Here is a 19080-nt window from a genome sequence, read left to right as displayed (position 1 = left end):
AATTTCAGTGTTAAAAGGCACCTTAAAGAAAGGTTTGGATAGTCTCTTTAAGAATTTATCTTATATTCTCATATAGTGTGAAAAGTTTTTTCACATTCTAACTGTGTCATTATAAAATGCAATTTCTAACCAAACATTTCAAAATCTTTGGAAATTATCACATGAAATAGATTACTGATCATTAAAATTGAAATTGTTTTAATGGTATTGGACATGATATTTTGGTATTTCTTCTTAGATTGTAAGAAGAAGAGCCTGCCGGGCTGCAGTCCATGGAATCAGACACGACTGTGAGACTAACTTGAGAAAAATGGATTCAGAAGTAATTGTTTAAAAGAGGATATAAGTCTGAAAGACAAGTTTAGAATCTAGAAGTGAAGTGAAGTCACTCAGTCGTGTCTGACTCTTTGTGACCCCATGGACTGTAGCCCACCAGGCTCCTTGGTCCTTGGGATTTTCCAGGCATGAATACTGGAATGGGTTGCCATTCCCTTCTCCAGGGGATCTTCCTGATCCAGGGATCGGACCCAGGTTTCCCGCATTGTAAGCAGATGCTTTACTGTCTGAGCTACCAGGGAAGCCCCAATGGTAATGCTGGGAAAACTCAGGACACAATTGAAAACACATGAGCCAACCAAGAAGCAAGGCTTCCCTAGGGAACGTGCTGTAAAAGTCTCACATAAGGTGATACTTAAAACATTTCTGGCAGGAAAAACGTTTGTATCTGGATAGTTTATTGATAAGTGGTAGAAATTTCAAAAAGGATTAGAGTGGATGAAACCTCAGCTTGATCCTAAGACATGACTCAACAAGGGAAACCAATGTCTCCATAAACAAAATGACATACCAGTGCTTCAAGGAGCTTCACTAACAGAAGAGCATGTGGACATCAGGGTCGCATTTCACAGTAAAGCTTCATCCTCCTATTTAGGCATCTCTCTCTAAAGACTACTGCCAATACCATGCTAACTAAGGATCTGGTTTATTGTTCTAGTGTGATTCTTTTTTTTTTTTTTTTACCAGTGATTCATGCCATTTATTATTATTATTATTATTTTTTTACTTTACAATATTGTATTGGTTTTGCCTCACATCAACATGAATCCGCCACGGGTGTACACATGTTCCCAATCCCGAACCCCCCTCTCACCTACCCCCCACACCATCCCTCCGGGTCATCCCAGTGCACCAGCTCCAAGCATCCTGCACCCTGCATCAAACCTAGACAGGCGATGCATTTCTTATATGATATTATACATGTTTCAATGCCATTCTCCCAAATCATCCCACCCTCTCCCTCTCCCACAGAGTCTAAAAGACTGTTCTATACATCTGTGTCTCTTTTGCTGTCTCACATACAGGGTTATCGTTACCATCTTTCTAAATTCCATATATATGCGTTAGTATATTGTATTGGTGTTTTTCTTTCTGGTTTACTTCACTCTGTATAATCGGCTCCAGTTTAGTCTGATTCTAAGAAGCAGTGATACTTCTACTTTAGAGGTGTTTTTAAAATTTGTGGAGTAGTTTTAATTGTCTTAGTTTTGATTCAAGTATGCTACTTTAGAGAGTTGAAACTAGGACTGCTAAATGACCTATAATTATTAAGTAGAAGACTTTTAAATGGAATGAAAATTCTCTAAAACTTTCTGCAGCAAGAATCTCTCTGTGTTATCATATACACAAGGTATTTTGATATACAATGGATATGTCAGTGAAAAATATGTAAATTACATCAAGATTATATTTCATTTTGTCAATAATAACAGAATTTGTTGACCATTTAGAAAATCACTTCACCTAACACCGATAACACTGGCAACATGTGATTAATCTAAATTACATTTACATCAGTTTACATTTGTAGTTGTTACATTCAAGGGGCTTTGTCAACAAAAGCAAGCTTTTCTTCTTTATGTCTACTATTACAATTGTTCTTGAGAATTTACATATTGAACTAAATATTATTTTATAAATATTATTTTATAATGTTACTTATTTTATATTTTCCTTTCATTAGACTAAAAATATATAAAGGTAGGTTAGAATACCCTTTATTTATTTTTTTTTTTTGGACTTCAGTTCTCTATTTATTTTTTTTTCCTTTTTTTTTTTTTTATTAAATTTTAAAATCTTTAATTCTTACATGTGTTCCCAAACATGAAACCCCCTCCCACCTCCCTCCCCATAACATCTCTGTTTAATTTATCAATAATAAGAGGAAAATTAATGAACACTTATTAAAAGAATTTGAGAACCACTAGCCTAAAGATGGATGTGCAATGCTTTTTCTTAAATTCTATACTGCTTTTTGGACATGATGAAACCTGAAAAGATGGAATGTTACTAAGGCCTGGGAATAACAAAAGGGAAAAGGAGAAAGAGGAATGATTTATAAGTGTAATGCAAACATTTGGAATCTATGCTAGTCTACATAATTGCTTTCAAACCTAGCCCCTGGCTTCCAGTCAAAAGTAAGGCCATCTTGCTCCCAAAATTTGGATGATATAATCCTAAGAAAAAGCTATCTAGAGAAACTCAGGAGTTGCTTTTCTCACATGTAAACCTTAATATTATAGTTAACTGTCGTGAAGACCTATTACTTCCATGGATGCAAACCTCTTGGGAGGAATATATACTTCCCTCAAAAACTGTCACCCACCTAGGTGGACTGATCCTTAACCTGCCATATGACTGCCCTGCAGAGGACAAGATCAATAATTCATAGCACAAAATCAGTTCAAATGCCAAGACTAATAATGCTATACATACACCAAAAGGTATGAAAGGATTTATTATTCACATCATGAAGCTTTCTGACAAGAGCAGGATAGGTTGGTCTGAAAATGGCTTGAGCATGGAATGGGAAGGAATGAGTGGCACTAATTTTGTCATGCTGGTGTGTGGGACTGGGGTGAGAGTTCCTATATAGGTTGAGTTTGCATGTTATGAACTCCCAGGAGGCTGCCCAGTCTCGACTTGTCTGAAGATTCAATCTCCAGGAGGTTGACCTGCTTCCACCTGCCTGGGGATCTGCACCTTGACCTAGGGATGCCTAGCTCTCAGATTGCAACAGTACTGGCTAGGATAAGGTTCAGAAGACTCACCCTAAGGAAGTCCACCCATGGAAACAGAAGGAATCCTATTAGTTATGGTGCTGTGGTGCTATGCCTGGGTCTCAGCAATAACTCAGGAGCCCAGTGAGAATCCCACTGCCTTTCTGGAAAGGCTAAAAGAGGCCCTACTAAAGTTTCCCAATCTAGCTTTAGACTCTTACAATGGAAAGGTGATTTTAAAGGACAAATTGTTGTCCCAATTTGTATCATACATAAGGATAACGTTGCAACAGCTATAGCATCAAGACTCTGCTTCCTCTTTAGATGAAATCGTCCAGACAGCCACTAATATCTTTGATACCAGAAAACAGGAGAAGGAGGCCAAGGCCCAGGAAAGGGAGAGAAGGAAAAAGTCAAGGCATGCCCAGATGCTGGCCACCCTCCAGGGAAGCCCTGTGGCAAACCTCAAGGACAATGCATGAGACAAATGCCTAATCTGTAGACAGGTGGGACATTGGGCCAGAAAGTGTCCATACCATGGCAAGCCTCCTAAAACAGCTTGCTACAAATGCCATTGACTGGGATATTAGGTAGCATGCTGCCCTGGGGACCCAAGAGCCTCAAGGTCAAGTGCCAAGCCTTCCTTCACGATGGTTTAACAGGACTGAAGTGGCCCACTCCACCCAGTCCACCTGTAACAGTTAACCATCATGGGACTGAAGCCAAAGGTGCAACTGGATGTGGCAGGTAGGTCCAAAAATTTCTTGGTTGACACTGGGGCTACCTACTCTCTCCTGACCACCTGCTCTGGAGCCATCTCCCCCCAACATGTGCCATTTTGGGTGCTACAGGAAAACAATTACAAAAAGATTCACCCAATCACTTCTTTGTTGCTGGGATGGACAGATATTTTCCCATCAGTTTCTGATGATCCCTGAGTGTCCAAATCCCTTATTGAGAAGAGATATACTCACCAATCTCATTGACGTGGGGACCTAAAAAGGAGGCAGAGGCAACACTAAAACAAGCCTTAACCCAAGCACCCACCTGAGGTTGCAGACCCAGAAAAAGCATTCCGAGTATACAGCCATGAAAAGGAAGGAGTAGCCTTGGGAGTGTTAACTCAAAGGTTGGGACCTGAGCCCGTCAGTAACTCACTTATCGAAGAGGCTCAATCCAGCTGCCTGAGGCTGGCCTCCCTGAGGCTGGCCTCCCTGCCTTTGAAAGCTTGCAGCCCTAATAGAAGATACTTTAAAACTCTCTTGCTATTTTTATTTATTTATTTATTTATTTATTTATTTTTACCAGCGACCAAGTGAAAAAACTAAATGAGAGTGGCCATTTATGGATATCCAATCAAAGAGTCCTCATGCATTACCAGGTAATGCTGATGGAAAATCAAGGACTATTTCCTTTTTTGAGGTTCTTAACCCAGCTACCCTCATGCCTAACCCTGAGAAATCTCTCCCCTTTCACTCTTGCCTAGAAACTTTGGACCTCTGGACAAAATCCTGAAAGGGATTGTAGAGAAGACCCTTTGACCAATCCTGAGGAAATCTGGTACACCAATGGAAGCAACTTTGCCTTAGATAGAAAAAGGAGGCAGGATTTGAAGTAGTCTCCAGTTTTGAGACCATAGAAACTAAACCTTTAGCTTCAGGTACTTCAGTCCAATTGACTGAGCTCATAGCTCTGACTCAAGCTTTAGAGCTGGGAAAGGAAAGAGTAGCCATTTACATTGACTCCAAGTGTGCGTTTCAGGTGCTACATGCATATGCTGCTATTTGGAAATAAAGAGGCCACTTGACCACCCAAGGGTCCCCAATAAAGTATGGTGATCAAATCCTTAGGCTCTTGGAGGCAGTCCATCTGCCTGCTGAGGTTGCAGTCTCACACTGTAGAGAAGACTGGAAAACGGAGTACAGAATTGGCTCAAGGGAACCAGGCAGCAGCAGCTAAGAGAGCAGCATTACAAAACAGTGACCTAATAGGGGTTTCCACCATAGTGCTGCTGACTAATTTGCCAGGAACTCCTTGATATACTGAAGGTGAGAATCTTAAAGCTAAGAGTGAGGGCTTTCAACAAGATCTTGTGAGGTGTTTCCAAAAAGAGGGGCTCCTCTTTCTGCTAAAGAACCTCCAATGAGAGTTGGTTAACTCCTCACATGCCGCCACTCATCTAGGGGACAAGGCCCTCCAAACATTACTAGAAAATTCCTTCAGAGGAACAAGCCTCTAAACGACTATAAGTCAAGTGGTCTCCCTGTGTCTCACTTGCCAATTAAACAACTCCCAAAGAACTCAAAGGCCCCAGCTGGCCCAGCCAATCCAATGGCATGGGACCTACCCAGGAAAGGGCTGGCAGATGGACTTTACCTAGATGCCAGTTTCTCAAGGATATAAATACCTAATTGTCATGATAGATACCTTCACAGGATGGATTTCACCTGAGGAGGTGGTGAAAAAGCAGCACCATAAAATTACTCCAAGATTTGGCCTGCCTAGGTCACTGCAAAAAGACAATGGAACATCATTTATTTTTAAAACCATCCAAGGGCTCTCTAGGGAGAAGGCAATGTCAACCCACTCCGGTACTCTTGCCTGGAAAATCCCATGGACAGATGAGCCTGGTAGGCTGCAGTCCATGGGGTCGCTAAGAGTCGGACACGACTGAAGCGACTTAGCAGCAGCAGCAGCAAGGGCTCTCTAAGGCATTGTGAAGTGAAGTTGCTCAGTCATGTGTGACTCTTTGCAATTGTATGGATGGTAACTTAGCAGGCTCCTCTATCTATGTAATTTTCCACTGGAGTGGCTTGCCATTTCCTTCTCCAGGGGATCTTCCCAACCTGGGAGTCAAACCCAGGGCTCCCACATGGCATGCAGACGCTCTACCCTTGAGCCCCTGGGGGAAGCCCCTCTAAGGCATTGGGCATTACCTCCATTGTACCTGGCAGTCTCAGTCTTCAGGAAAAGTAGAGCGAGCCAATCAATTCTTAAAATCAGTGACAAAGAAGATAATTCAGGAGACCTTTCTCAGATTAAAGGAGGCTTTACCAATAGCTTCCCTCTGCACCTATGTTGCCCCTAAGGAACAGATTGATCTTAGCCCTTCTGAGACACTATATGGGAGACCTTTTTTTTTTTTTTTTTTTTTAATGTCAATGAGCTTTTCAAGGATCCAGAGACTCAGACCCTCTGGTCTTATGCCATGGTCTTATGCCATGGTCATTGGGCAATTCCAACAAAAAATATGTTTATGAGATGTCAACCAAGGACCCAAAAGATTCTGAAGGGCCACCACTATATGCCCCAGGGATTCAAGTCTTAATTAAGGTCTGGAAAGATGGGTCCCCAAAGACTGAACTCCAGTTCACATGGAAGAGAAGAGGACACTCAATACACCTGTGACCTCCTGGGAGCTCTCCAATACCTATTCAGAACTATCAATAAGCACCATTCTAGTGAATACCCCCCAAAATAAGTTTTTGGGGATAAGCTTTCTTGGGATAATTCTTGAGTTAACTCTGGGCTATGTTCTTTCTCTCTTGGTTTGTCTTAGCCAAGGAAACTCACTCACGCTTAGACAGATAGCTCTATAGGGACTCTGAGGCTTGAGACTAGCAAGAGACGGAGACCCCATGCTCCTCAATGTCTCAGCTCAGCAAGAAGTAGCCAGAGAGATCTCAATGTCCCTATTCCCAATGAATTGGGCCTCCCATCCCTTAAGGGGAGAATGTTAGGTAATTATAATAGAAAAAGGAGTCCAAACTGGTGGCAGCTAAAAAGACAAAGAAAGGGGGAAAGCCCATGAAAAGGGAACAAAGGGAAAATCCTCTGACCTGGACTGGGAACCTCAGGTGAATAAAATACACCCCTGTCCTGACTGATGATGTGTGCTAGCCCTAATCTGCATAGGGCAGTCTCAGAGGGAGGAGACAAAAAGTGTAAAAGGAGGGAGTCAAGAAAGCTTGAAGCCTCTCCTTCAGGGTCAGCACCCCAAAATGCCTTGTGAGTGTACTATCCTTCATTTACCAAGTGAAACTCTGAACTATAAAAAAGAGACCTGAATAGACATTTTTTCCTCAGAAGACATTCAGATGGCTAACAGGCACATGAAAAAAAAAATCTCTAAATTGTTAATTATATTAGAGAAGTTCAAATCAAAGCCAAGGAACTACCATCTCACACCTGTCAGAATGACTGTCATCAAAAAATCTACAAGAAACAAACATTGGAGAGGATGTGGAGAAAAGCCCACCAGATTCCTCTGTCCACTCGTACATTGCAGGAGGATTCTTTACCACTGAGTTACCAGGGAAGCCCTCAAAATAGTTTGTCTGAGTTTACTTGTAATTATACCTTGTTGGTATGGAACTTGGAACAGTGTGGAGATTCCTTAAAAAATTGCAAACAGACCTGCCTTATGACCCAGCAATCCCACTGCTGGGCATACACACCGAGGAAACCAGAATTGAAAGAGACACATGTGCCCCAATGTTCATCGCAGCACTGATTATAATAGCCAGGACATGGAAACAACCTAGATGTCCATCAGCAGATGAATGGATAAGAAAGCTGTGGTACATATACACAATGGAGTATTACTCAGCTATTAAAAAGAATACATTTGAATCAGTTCTGATGAGATGGATGAAACTGGAGCCGATTATACGGAGTGAAGTAAGCCAGAAGGAAAACACCAATACAGTTTACTAACACATATATATGGAATTTAGAAAGATGGCAATGACGACCCTGTATGCAAGACAGCAAAAAAGACACAGATGTGTATAACGGACTTTTGGACTCAGAGGGAGAGGGAGAGGGTGGGATGATGTGGGAGAATGGCATTGTAACATGTATACTATCATGTAAGAATTGAATGGCCAGTCTATGTCCGAAGCAGGATACAGCATGCTTGGGGCTGGTGCACGGTGATGACCCAGAGAGATGTTATGGGGAGGGAAGTGGGAGGGGGGTTCATGTTTGGGAACGCACGTACACCCGTGGTGGATTAATGTCAATGTATGGCAAAACCAATACAGTATTGTAAATTAAAATAAAGTAAAAAAAAAAAAAAAAAAAGCTAATCCCTTCAGAGATAGAACCATCTTTGATTACCCTTTTGCTAGGGACTGGGAAACTCACCATAGATACAGGCTTTTCCACCCTTTACGATGAACTTTAAACTAAGAGAAAAAACAAGAGAAAAAGGAACAGCAGAAAGAGAGACGGAGAGAGAGGGCTCACTGAGTCATTAAATGTTTTCAGAAGTGACAATGAACAGAAATTTCTAACAGAGTATGGGCTGTCATAATAGAATATGTGTTTTTCAGACTAGTCCTTTAACTTTTCAGTCTGTCATTTAGCAATCTTAGCGTTCTGCTTTTCCCAGTTTGGGAAGCCTTTATTTCTCTTGGCTTGTTTTGACAATTTTCAGAGTCTAAGATTTGGAACCATAGAACATTAATTAAATCAACCATTTACTATGTGCTAATTTTGAAGAAGTCTTCTCTCAGAAGCTCAGTGTTTTCATCTTTGAATTACAAATAATTATGAAACTCAGCTCAGATAACTAAATAGTAATACACAAGAGTGCATTGTGAATGCTATTTAAATATAATAATAATAGTTACTATAAATATGGTAATAGTGGCAGTAACAATAGTGATAGTGATAAGGAGGTTCTGTATTCCAACAACCTTGAATTTATGTCCCAAATTTATAACTTATTTGCTATACAAATTTGCTTAATTGATTTCAGCCACAGTTTTGTCTTCTATAAAATAGGAAAATTAAATAGATAACTAATAAAAACGTACTGTATAGCACACGAACTCTACTCAATACTCTTCAATATCCTATATGGGAAAGAATCTTAAAAAGTGTGAATATATATAAAACTGATTAACTTTGCTCTAAAACTGAATTTAATGCATTGTTAATCATCTATACTTCAACAAAAGTTAATTAAAAATAAAGGATACTACTCTTACAAAGAAAGTGAAAAATTACTGCTCTATGAAAAAATAAAATGTGGAAATTAGTTCTAGTCACATTGTTATGAGTGTTACATGATATATTGCATATAAATTATTCAGTATAATGTCTGGCATATAGTAATTATGACACAAGTAAGTTTTAGTTATTACTCTTATTAATTTACAATTTGTTGAGTACTTGTAGCCATGAAATTAAAAGATGCTTACTCCTTGGAAGAAAAGTTATGACCAACCTCGATAGCATATTGAAAAGCAGAGACATTACTTTGCCAACAAAGATCCGTCTAGTCAAGGCTACGGTTCTTCCAGTGGTCATGTATGGATGTGAGAGTTGGACTGTGAAGAAAGCTGAGCACTGAAGAATTGAGGCTTTTGAACTGTGGTGTTGGAGAAGACTCTTGAGAGTCCCTTGGACTGCAAGGAGATCCAACCAGTCCATCCTAAAGGAGATCAGTCCTGAGTGTTCATTGGAAGGACTGATGCTAAAGCTGAAACTCCAATACTTTGGCCACTTCATGTGAAGAGTTGACTCATTGGAAAAGACTCTGATGCTAGGAGGGATTGAGGGCAGGAGGAGAAGGGGATGGCAGAGGATGAGATGGCTGGATGGCATCACTGACTCGATGGATGTGAGTTTGAGTGAACTCCGGGAGTTGGTGATGGACAGGGAGGCCTGGAGTGCTGCGATTCATGGGGTGGCAAAGAGTAGGACATGACTGAGTGACTGAACTGAACTGAACTGAACTGTGACATACTAAGTATTTACAAATGTTGATCGGTCTCTATAATAATATTGAAAGGAAACATTACTATCTACAATTAGTAAATTAAGCAGCAAATTATAAAAGTAGTTGACTCAAGATGGTGGTTTTTTTATTTTTATTTTTATTTTTACTTTATTTTACTTTACAATACTGTATTGGTTTTGCCATACATTGACATGAATCCACTACGGGTGTACATGAGTTCCCAAACAGGAACCCCCCTCCCACCTCCCACCCCATATCATCTCTTTGGATCATCCCCGTGCACCAGCCCAAAGCATCCTGTATCTTGCATTGAACATAGACTGGCGATTCATTTCTTACATGATAGTATACATGTTTCAATGCCATTCTCCCAAATCATCCCACCCTCTTCCTCTCCCTCAGAGTCCAAAAGTCCACTCTACACATCTGTGTCTCTTTTGCTGTCTCACATACAGGGTCATCATTACCATCTTTCTAAATTCCATATATATGTGTTAATATACTGTATTGGTGTTTTCCTTTCTGGCTTACTTCACTCTGTATAATCAGCTCCAGTTTCACCCATCTCATTAGAATAGATTCAAATGTATTCTTTTTAATGGCTGAGTAATACTCCATTGTGTATATGTACCACAGCTTTCTTATCCATTCATCTGCTGATGGACATCTAGGTTGTTTCCATGTCCTGGCTATTCTAAACAGTGCTGCAATGAACATTGGGGCACATGTGTCTCTTTCAATTCTGGTTTCCTTGGTGTGTATGCCCAGCAGTGGGATTGCTGGGTCATAAGGCAGTTCTATTTGCAATTTTTTAAGGAATCTCTACACTGTTCTCCATAGTGGCTGTACTAGTTTGCATTCCCACCAACAGTGTAAGAGGGTTCCCTTTTCTCCACACCCTCTCCAGCATTTATTGCTTGTAGACTTTTGGATCGCAGCCATTCTGACTGGTGTGAAGTGGTACCTCATTGTGGTCTTGATTTGCATGTCTCTGATAATGAGTGATGTTGAGCATCTTTTCATGTGTTTGTTAGCCATCTGTATGTCTTCTTTGGAGAAATGTCTATTTAGTTCTTTGGCCCATTTTTTGATTGGGTCATTTATTTTTCTGGACTTGAGCTGTATAAGTTGCTTGTATATTTTTGAGATTAGTTGTTTGTCAGTTGCTTCATTTGCTATTATTTTCTCCCATTCTGAAGGCTGTCTTTTCACCTTTCTTATATTTTCCTTTGTTGTGCAGAAGCTTTTAATTTTAATTAGGTCCCATTTGTTTATTTTTGCTTTTGTTTCCAGAATTCTGGGAGGTGGATCATAGAGGACCCTGCTGTGATTTATGTCGGAGAGTGTTTTGCCTATGTTCTCCTCTAGGAGCTTGCATTCCTATACACTAATAATGAGAAAGTAGAAAAAGAAATTAAGGAAACAGTTCCATTCACCATTGCAATGAAAAGAATAAAATACTTAGGAATATATCTACCTAAAGAAACTAAAGACCTATATATAGAAAACTATAAAACACTGATGAAAGAAATCAAAGAGGACACTAATAGATGGAGAAATATACCATGTTCATGGATTGGAGGAATCAATGTAGTGAACATGAGTATACTACCCAAAGCAATCTACAGATTCAATGCAATCCCTATCAAGCTACCAGCGGTATTTTTCACAGAACTAGAACAAATAATTTCAAGATTTGTATGGAAATACAAAAAACCTCGAATAGCCAAAGCAATCTTGGGAACGAAGAATGGAACTGGAGGAATCAACTTGCCTGACTTCAGGCTCTACTACAAAGCCACAGTCATCAAGGCAGTATGGTACTGGCACAAAGACAGAAATATAGATCAATGGAACAAAATAGAAAGCCCAGAGATAAATCCACACACATATGGACACCTTATCTTTGACAAAGGAGGGAAGAATATACAATGGAGTAAAGACAATCTCTTTAACAAGTGGTGCTGGGAAAACTGGTCAACCACTTGTAAAAGAATGAAACTAGATCACTTTCTAACACCACACACAAAAATAAACTCAAAATGGATTAAAGATCTAAACGTAAGACCAGAAACTATAAAACTCCTAGAGGAGAACATAGGCAAAACGCTCTCAAGATGGTTTTAAAGTTTGAATTCAAGTGTCTGACTCTAAAGCTCAAGAATTTTAAAAAGTATATAAAAGTACAAAATATATTTATTAAAATTTATTCTTAAATATCACAGATATTTATAATGTCAATTTAAAAGATTCTATTTTAATGTGTAAAGTCCAGAAGAAATGATTCCTTTTCATAATTTTATTATGTAGTTTAATACTAATTGAAATTTTGAGGTTTCATGTGCTTTTCCAAATTTTAAGACGATCATTATGATACAATAACATGCAGCATGATATTTTGACAATAATTTCCTCTAGTTATTTATTTATCAAATATCTTTATTTTCCTTTTTTTAAAGTAAAACAGCAGTAGAATTTGGTATAGAATAACACATTTTAGTTGCACTCATGCATTTTTTTTTGTTGTTGTTGTTAATACCTTAGGGAAAAGAACCTCAGTTATGTTTTCCAGGAGAACTCAAAGAAAATACTTGTTGGTATTGGCCATTGTGAATATTCAATTTGTATCAGAGGGATGATTGGAATACCATGTTTATTTTTGTCCAAAAGAGACTGGCTGTAGAATACTTTTCAAGAAAGCAAATCAATTTACTCTAAACTCATTATTCTAAATATGGAGGTGTACATATTTTCAGTAATAATTTGCTAAGTCTTTATTTTTGAGATTATTCATTCTTGAATTGTTTCCTGATATTTTCTTGTGGTTATCCACAGAGGATGTAAATACCCCACCTGTTTAACACAGACATTGGAAAAATCTTCTTCCTAAAATCTTTGCTCTTCATATTTTCCAATACAGTGGCTTTAAACAAGGGTTATTTTCACTCCATGAAACATCTAATGAGGTCTGCAGACATTTTTTATTATTCCATTTTGGGGAGGTGTGCTGCTGGAATCTGGAGGGTAGAGGCCAGGAATGATGGTAATCATCTTACAATGCACAGAAAACCTTCACAACAAAGAATATCCCCAAACGTCTTTTGTGCCAGTGTTGAAAATATTAATCTGTTATCATGTAATCAAATTTATGATTAGTGAAAAAATAAAAAGTTTTACTTTTTCCTGATTTCATATTTCAGAATGCTATTGAGACTAGGTATGCATATAACTCTGTACATTCTACTCAACTAGAGCTATATATGATTCATAATCCCTCCAGCATATTACTCATCATTTCTCCAGCAGAATTATTCTAAAATTCCTTAAGTTCAAGTTGATATTTGAGGCCTATTTTATTTCTACTTTTCCATGAAATGTTCATTAGTTTAAAATTACCTTTAACATAGATCTTTCTCTGTGCTAATTAATGAGATAGACTCCAGTGTCTGGTGCATAGTATTCATTTAAACAGCTCTTTTCCCCTTCCTTCCTTTTTTTGCCTCTTCTCTTCTGATTTCCGTATTTACTTTACTAACAGGTAAACATTTAATTGTATACAATTTTGCTATCTTTATTCAATTATTTGATTTTTTGTAGGACGTGTCTCATTTATTCCTTGAGAATGTGAATATTTGCATGGCATCATTTCCCCCTACTGTCAAGCATCATTAAGCACTAAGTAGTGCTTGATTGTGGAGAAGGCAATGGCACCCCACTCCAATACTCTTGCCTGGAAAATCCCATGGACAGAGGAGCCTGGTGGGCTGCAGTCCATGGGGTCGCTAAAAGTTGGACATGACTGAGCGACTTCACTTTCACTTCTCACTTTCATGCATTGGAGAAGGAAATGGCAACCCACTCCAGTGTTCTTGCCTGGGGAATCCCAGGGACCAGGGAGCCTGGTGGGCTGCCATCTATTGGGTGGCACAGAGTCGGACATGACTGAATCAACTTAGCAGCAGCAGCAGCAGTGTTTGATTGAATAAGTGAAGAAAGGAATATGTGAAAAATGCACAAGGACCAGCATTTTCATATCTATAGTACCCAAGTAGTAGCAAAGTATTAGTTCATAACTTTATCATATATTATTTTCAACATTCTAAGACTTCTACAATTTCAGTTTTTTAAAAACTAATATTTTTTTTTACTGTCTCCTTAGCTCTGCTTTTGGTGAATTTAAAGATATATTTAAAAATGTACAACACCTATGCTTGAGATGTGTGTTTTTTTCATTTCATGTATCATATTTTTTAAAAGCTGTCTTGGTCAAGTAGAGAAAAGCATCTATTTAGGTCTCTGCAATTTACTAAAACAATATAATTTGCCAGCTATACCTTTCTTTGATAATAAGCCTGTTCAGCACGAGGAAAGAGCAAGAATTTTGAGTAGGGACATAGTGGAGAAAACAATGTCTTGCTATCTCAAGAAATTTTAAAGTGTGTCTTTTTGGTCCTTACAGAAAGTGTGGATTATGGACCAGTGTTTGTGCAAGAACCAGATGATATAATTTTCCCGACTGATTCTGATGAAAAGAAAGTAGCACTGAATTGTGAAGCTCGTGGCAACCCAGTTCCCAATTACAGGTAGAAATTCACTATTAATCATTTTTCTTTTGTTAAAAATTCCTTTCAGTGAGATTCTGATACATCCAGGGAGTATTATGTCTCAAGTAATTTTTATATGTTTGTCTTCTGTTTTTTTTTTCCCCTAAGATGGCTTCGAAATGGAACGGAAATAGATTTGGAAAGTGATTATCGCTACAGTTTAATAGACGGGGCCTTTATTATAAGCAATCCAAGTGAAGCAAAGGATTCTGGTCATTATCAGTGTTTGGCAGCCAACACATTTGGAACTATTCTTAGTAGACAAGTCATACTTCAGTTTGCCTGTGAGTAAAATATTGCTCTTTCCACATATACATGTATAGTGTGTGTGTATATATATATACAGCTTTGAAGTTTATTTAGGCAAGAGCTTATGACTTCAAATTTTAAAATAATAGTATAAATTAGTCATGCTTAGAACTATACAAACAATGTGCTTCTTCCTGATATATTTTCAAATTCCCTGAAATATGTGCCCTCTTCACAAAAATAGTAGTTTGGGAGGCTAAAAATTCAGTTCATAAAAGCAGATTAAGTCTTAGAATTCAAATATCTTTTGAAATCTAGTAAGAAATAGGTTTTTAATTAGTTTTATCTGCTTTTAAAATATTTATTTACATGACATTATTCTTCTACTGCCTATTATAGTCACTGTTGGCTATAGATTCTTCTGGTCATAAGATAGAATATTCTAAAAATTTTCCTTCTAGTCAAAAAGCCTCTGAAATGCTATTTCAGATTCTGACTATAACTTCCCTGCCAAGTGTCCTAGTTTCTTTTTTAATCAGAAAAAGATACCTCATGTATTCATTCATATATCTATACTATATAGATTTTCTAAAATATATCATATATCTAATTAACTAAATGCATAGATTTCTTGAAACTCTTGAAATTATTTTACTTATTATGAGTCTTACACAAACTTGAGGATAGATTACTGGGTGAAAAAAACTTTTGTACCATTTTTTAGTGAGTAATCCTAATTAAATTTAAATTCTTGAGGATTATAATCACTGAGAAATAGATAGAAGGGCCAGGGATCTTTGTGTTAATAATTCAAATGTAACTATAATGGCTATGTAATTTATCACAAAATGATTTTTAAGTTAGAACTGCACCCTGAAGAATGAAATAATTGATTTTTCTCTTTGTAATCTTCTTCACATATTACGTCTAATTAACCCAGAACCCAGACACCCTGTTAAAGAAATGTGAAGGAGCAAAGGGAAGGAAAAAAATAATAATGAATCCAGTTTGGAGAAAATCGAGCTAGGTACTAGAAAAATAAAAACATTATCTTTTAAAGTAGAATTGGCTAAAGAGTTAAGACTGCTACTTTACATACACCAAATATACCAAGATAGTAGACTAACTATACTCCTTTTGTTTTTTAAAATATTACACAGTGCATCACAGAAATCTAATATTTCTCAATATATAGATTTAAAAGTATTCTTTTTCTTGTTCAGTTGCTCAGTCATGTCATACTCTTTGTGACTCCATGGACTGCACCACACCAGGCCTATCTGTCCATCACCAACACCCGGTGCTTGCTCAAGCTCATATCCATTGAGTCAGTGATGCATCCAACCATCTTATCCTCTGTCATCCCCTTCTTCTCCTGCCTTCAATCTTTCCCAGCATCAGGGTCTTTTCAAATGAGTCAGCTCTTTGCATCATGTGGCCAGAGTATTGGAGTTTCAGCTTCAGGATCAGTCCTTCCAATGAATATTCAGGACTGATTTTTTAGGATGGACTGGTTGGATCTCCTTGCAGTCTAAGGGACTCTCAAGAGTCTTCTCCAACAACACAGCTCAAAAGCATCAATTCTTCTGTGCTCAAGTTTTTTATGGTCCAATTTTCAAATCCATATATGACTACTGGAAAAATCATAGTTTTGACCAGATGAACCTTTGTCAGGAAAATAATGTCTCTGCTTTTTAATACGCTGTCTAAGTTTCCAGAGCTTTACTTTCAAGGAGCAATTGTCCTTTATTTCAAGGCTGCAGTCACATCTGCAATGATTATAGAGTCCAATAAAGTCTGTCACTGTTTCCATTGTTTCCCCAACTATTTGCCGTGAAGCAAATAGGAAAAGGAGTACGTCAAGGCTGCATATTGTCACACTGCTTATTTAACTTATATGCAGAGTACATCATGAGAAACACTGGGCTGGAGGAAGCACAAGCTAGAATCAAGTTTGCTGGGAGAAATATCAATAACCTCAGATATGCTGATGACACCACCCTTATGGCAGAAAGTGAAGAAGAACTAAGCCTCTTGATGAAAGTGAAAGAGGAGAGTGAAAAAGTTGGCTTGAAGCTCAACATTCAGAAAACTAACATGGCATCCGTTCCCATCACTTCATGGCAAATAGATTGGGAAACAGTGTTCAATAGTGCAGTCTTTTCAAGGCAGGTACAGCAAATCCAGGAAACATGTAATAATATCAGTGGCTTATAACTTTTTCTTTGGTTTATATTGTCTGACACAAGTATACCAATTCTCAGTCGCCTCTTTTTCTCTTAAATCAGCAGTGATGCAAAATATGCAATGTTTTCTACATTATTCAGACCAGAAATCTATTTGCTGGAAGACTCTCTAGGTGTCTGTCTGACTGTACCTTCCTAAGATATTTAAAAAACACTAGCTACTGCTATCAAATACTCCACCCCATGCAGAGTGCATAAGTTGGCACCAGCATATACAGTTTAAGACTAGGCAAGGAAAGCGTTCTCTCAATCAGCCTACCCGCCTACCTACCTACCTTCTACCTGCCCACTTACCTATCTTACCTACTCAGCATCAAGCTGTCCTGAACTTAATTTACAACAATATTTGCTTTATTTTTATTAATAACTTAAACATATGGGTAAAATATGCAATCATTGGTAGTGTCTTGTTACTCTGCCTTTCACTATCCCTGTCCCACCTGACTTGCTGCTGTGTTTTGGAGGCTATACATATGCATGCTGCTGCTGCTGCTGCTGCTGCTAAGTCACTTCAGTTGTGTCCGACTCTTGTGCAACCCCATAGACGGCAGCCCACCAGGCTTCCCCGTCCCTGGGATCTCCAATGGCAACACTGGAGTGGGTTGCCATTTCCTTCTCCAAAAGAACCCTTAAATGCCTGGTTGAAGCAGCCAGTCACTTACATGTTGGCTCAAAATTGCTCCCCATCTCGATTCTGTTATGTCTCTGTTGATAGAATAAAAATAAAGTCTTTTAGGCTTTGTTCTATCTTTTGGCCAGGATATCTTTGGGGAAAAATATAAGTACAGGTAATAAAGAAGATAGAACAAAGATTCAGTTTGCTGTCTAGTATACATTGGTGTCTGGAGAAGGCAATGGCAACCCACTCCGGTACTCTTGCCTGGAAAATCCCATGGACAGAGGAACCTGGTAGGCTGCAGTCCGTGGGGTCGCTAAGAGTCTAATAAGACTGAGCGACTTCACTTTCACTTTTCACTTTCATGCATTGGAGAAGGAAATGGCAACTCAGTGTTCCTGCGTGGAGAATCCCAGGGCCAGGTGAGCCTGGTGGGCTGCCGTCTATGGAGTCGCACAGAGTCGGACACAACTGAAATGACTTAGCAGCAGCAGCATACATTGGTGTCTAGTATACATCGGTGTCTAGTATACCTGGGTATATATACAGAGTACTAGTATACTAGCTTAAAACTCAATAATCAAAAACCTAAGATCATGGCATCCAGTCCCATATTTCATGGCAAATAGATGGAGAAACAATGGAAACAGTGAGGAACTTTATTTTGCTGGGGGCTCCAAAATCACTGCATATGGTGAATGAGCCATGAAATAAAAGACACTTGCTCCTTGGAAGAAAAGCTATGACCAACCTAGACAGAGTATTAAAAAGCAGAGACATTATTTTGCTGACAAAGGTTCGTCTAATCAAAGCTATGGTTCTACCAGTAGTCATGTATGGATGTGAAAAATGGACTATACAAATAGCTGAGCCCCAGAGAAGTGATGCTTTTGAACAGAGGTGTTGGAGAAGACTCTTTAGAGTCCCTTGGACTGCAAGGAGATCCAACCAGTCCATCCTAAAGGAAATCAGTCCTGAGTATTCACTGAAAGGACTGATGCTGAAGCTGAAACTCCAATACTTTGGCCACCTGAAGCAAAAAGCTGACTCATTTGAAAAGACCCTGATGCTGGGAAAGATTGAAGTCAGGAGGAGAAGGGGACAATAGAGAATGAGATGGTTGGAAGGCATCACCAACTCAATGGTCATGAGTTTGAGTAAGCTTCAGGTGTTGGTGATGGACAGGGCAGCCTGGCGTGCTGCAGTCCATGGGGTAGCAAAGAGTCAGACAGGACTGAGCGACTGAACTGAATCAATACCTAGATACGAACATGGGTGTGATGGGATTCTAATAGTCAGAATAGTTTTATGATTAAGGAGAGGAAATGAGATAGGATGTCACAGAGAATGAAAAATGGGACTTCTTAAAGAAGAGAGAGTATACAAATGTAACTGCTACTGCTAAGTCACTTCAGTCGTGTCCGACTCTGTGTGACCCCATAGACGGCAGCCCACCAGGCTCCCCCCGTCCCTGGGATTCTCCAGGCAAGAACACTGGAGTGGTTTGCCATTTCCACGATTAAAAAATTGGTGTCAAATTCCCTTTGCATCATGATTT

General features: G+C 38.8%; 1 protein-coding gene across 1 annotated transcript in view; it reads left to right on the top strand.

Moving 5' to 3' along the window:
• CNTN5 (contactin 5) overlaps positions 1–19080 on the top strand; it is a 635147-nt gene that overhangs the window by 8683 nt on the left and 607384 nt on the right. Inside the window, exons 2-3 of the mRNA XM_068988835.1 lie at positions 14267–14390; positions 14520–14695. Coding sequence (XP_068844936.1) covers positions 14267–14390; positions 14520–14695 — 300 coding nt within the window. The remainder of the gene's footprint in view (positions 1–14266; positions 14391–14519; positions 14696–19080) is intronic.

The sequence above is a fragment of the Capricornis sumatraensis genome, chromosome 16 (genome assembly GCF_032405125.1).
Source record: "Capricornis sumatraensis isolate serow.1 chromosome 16, serow.2, whole genome shotgun sequence".
Lineage (NCBI taxonomy): Eukaryota > Metazoa > Chordata > Mammalia > Artiodactyla > Bovidae > Capricornis > Capricornis sumatraensis.
This window is presented reverse-complemented; position numbering and strand designations above follow the sequence as displayed.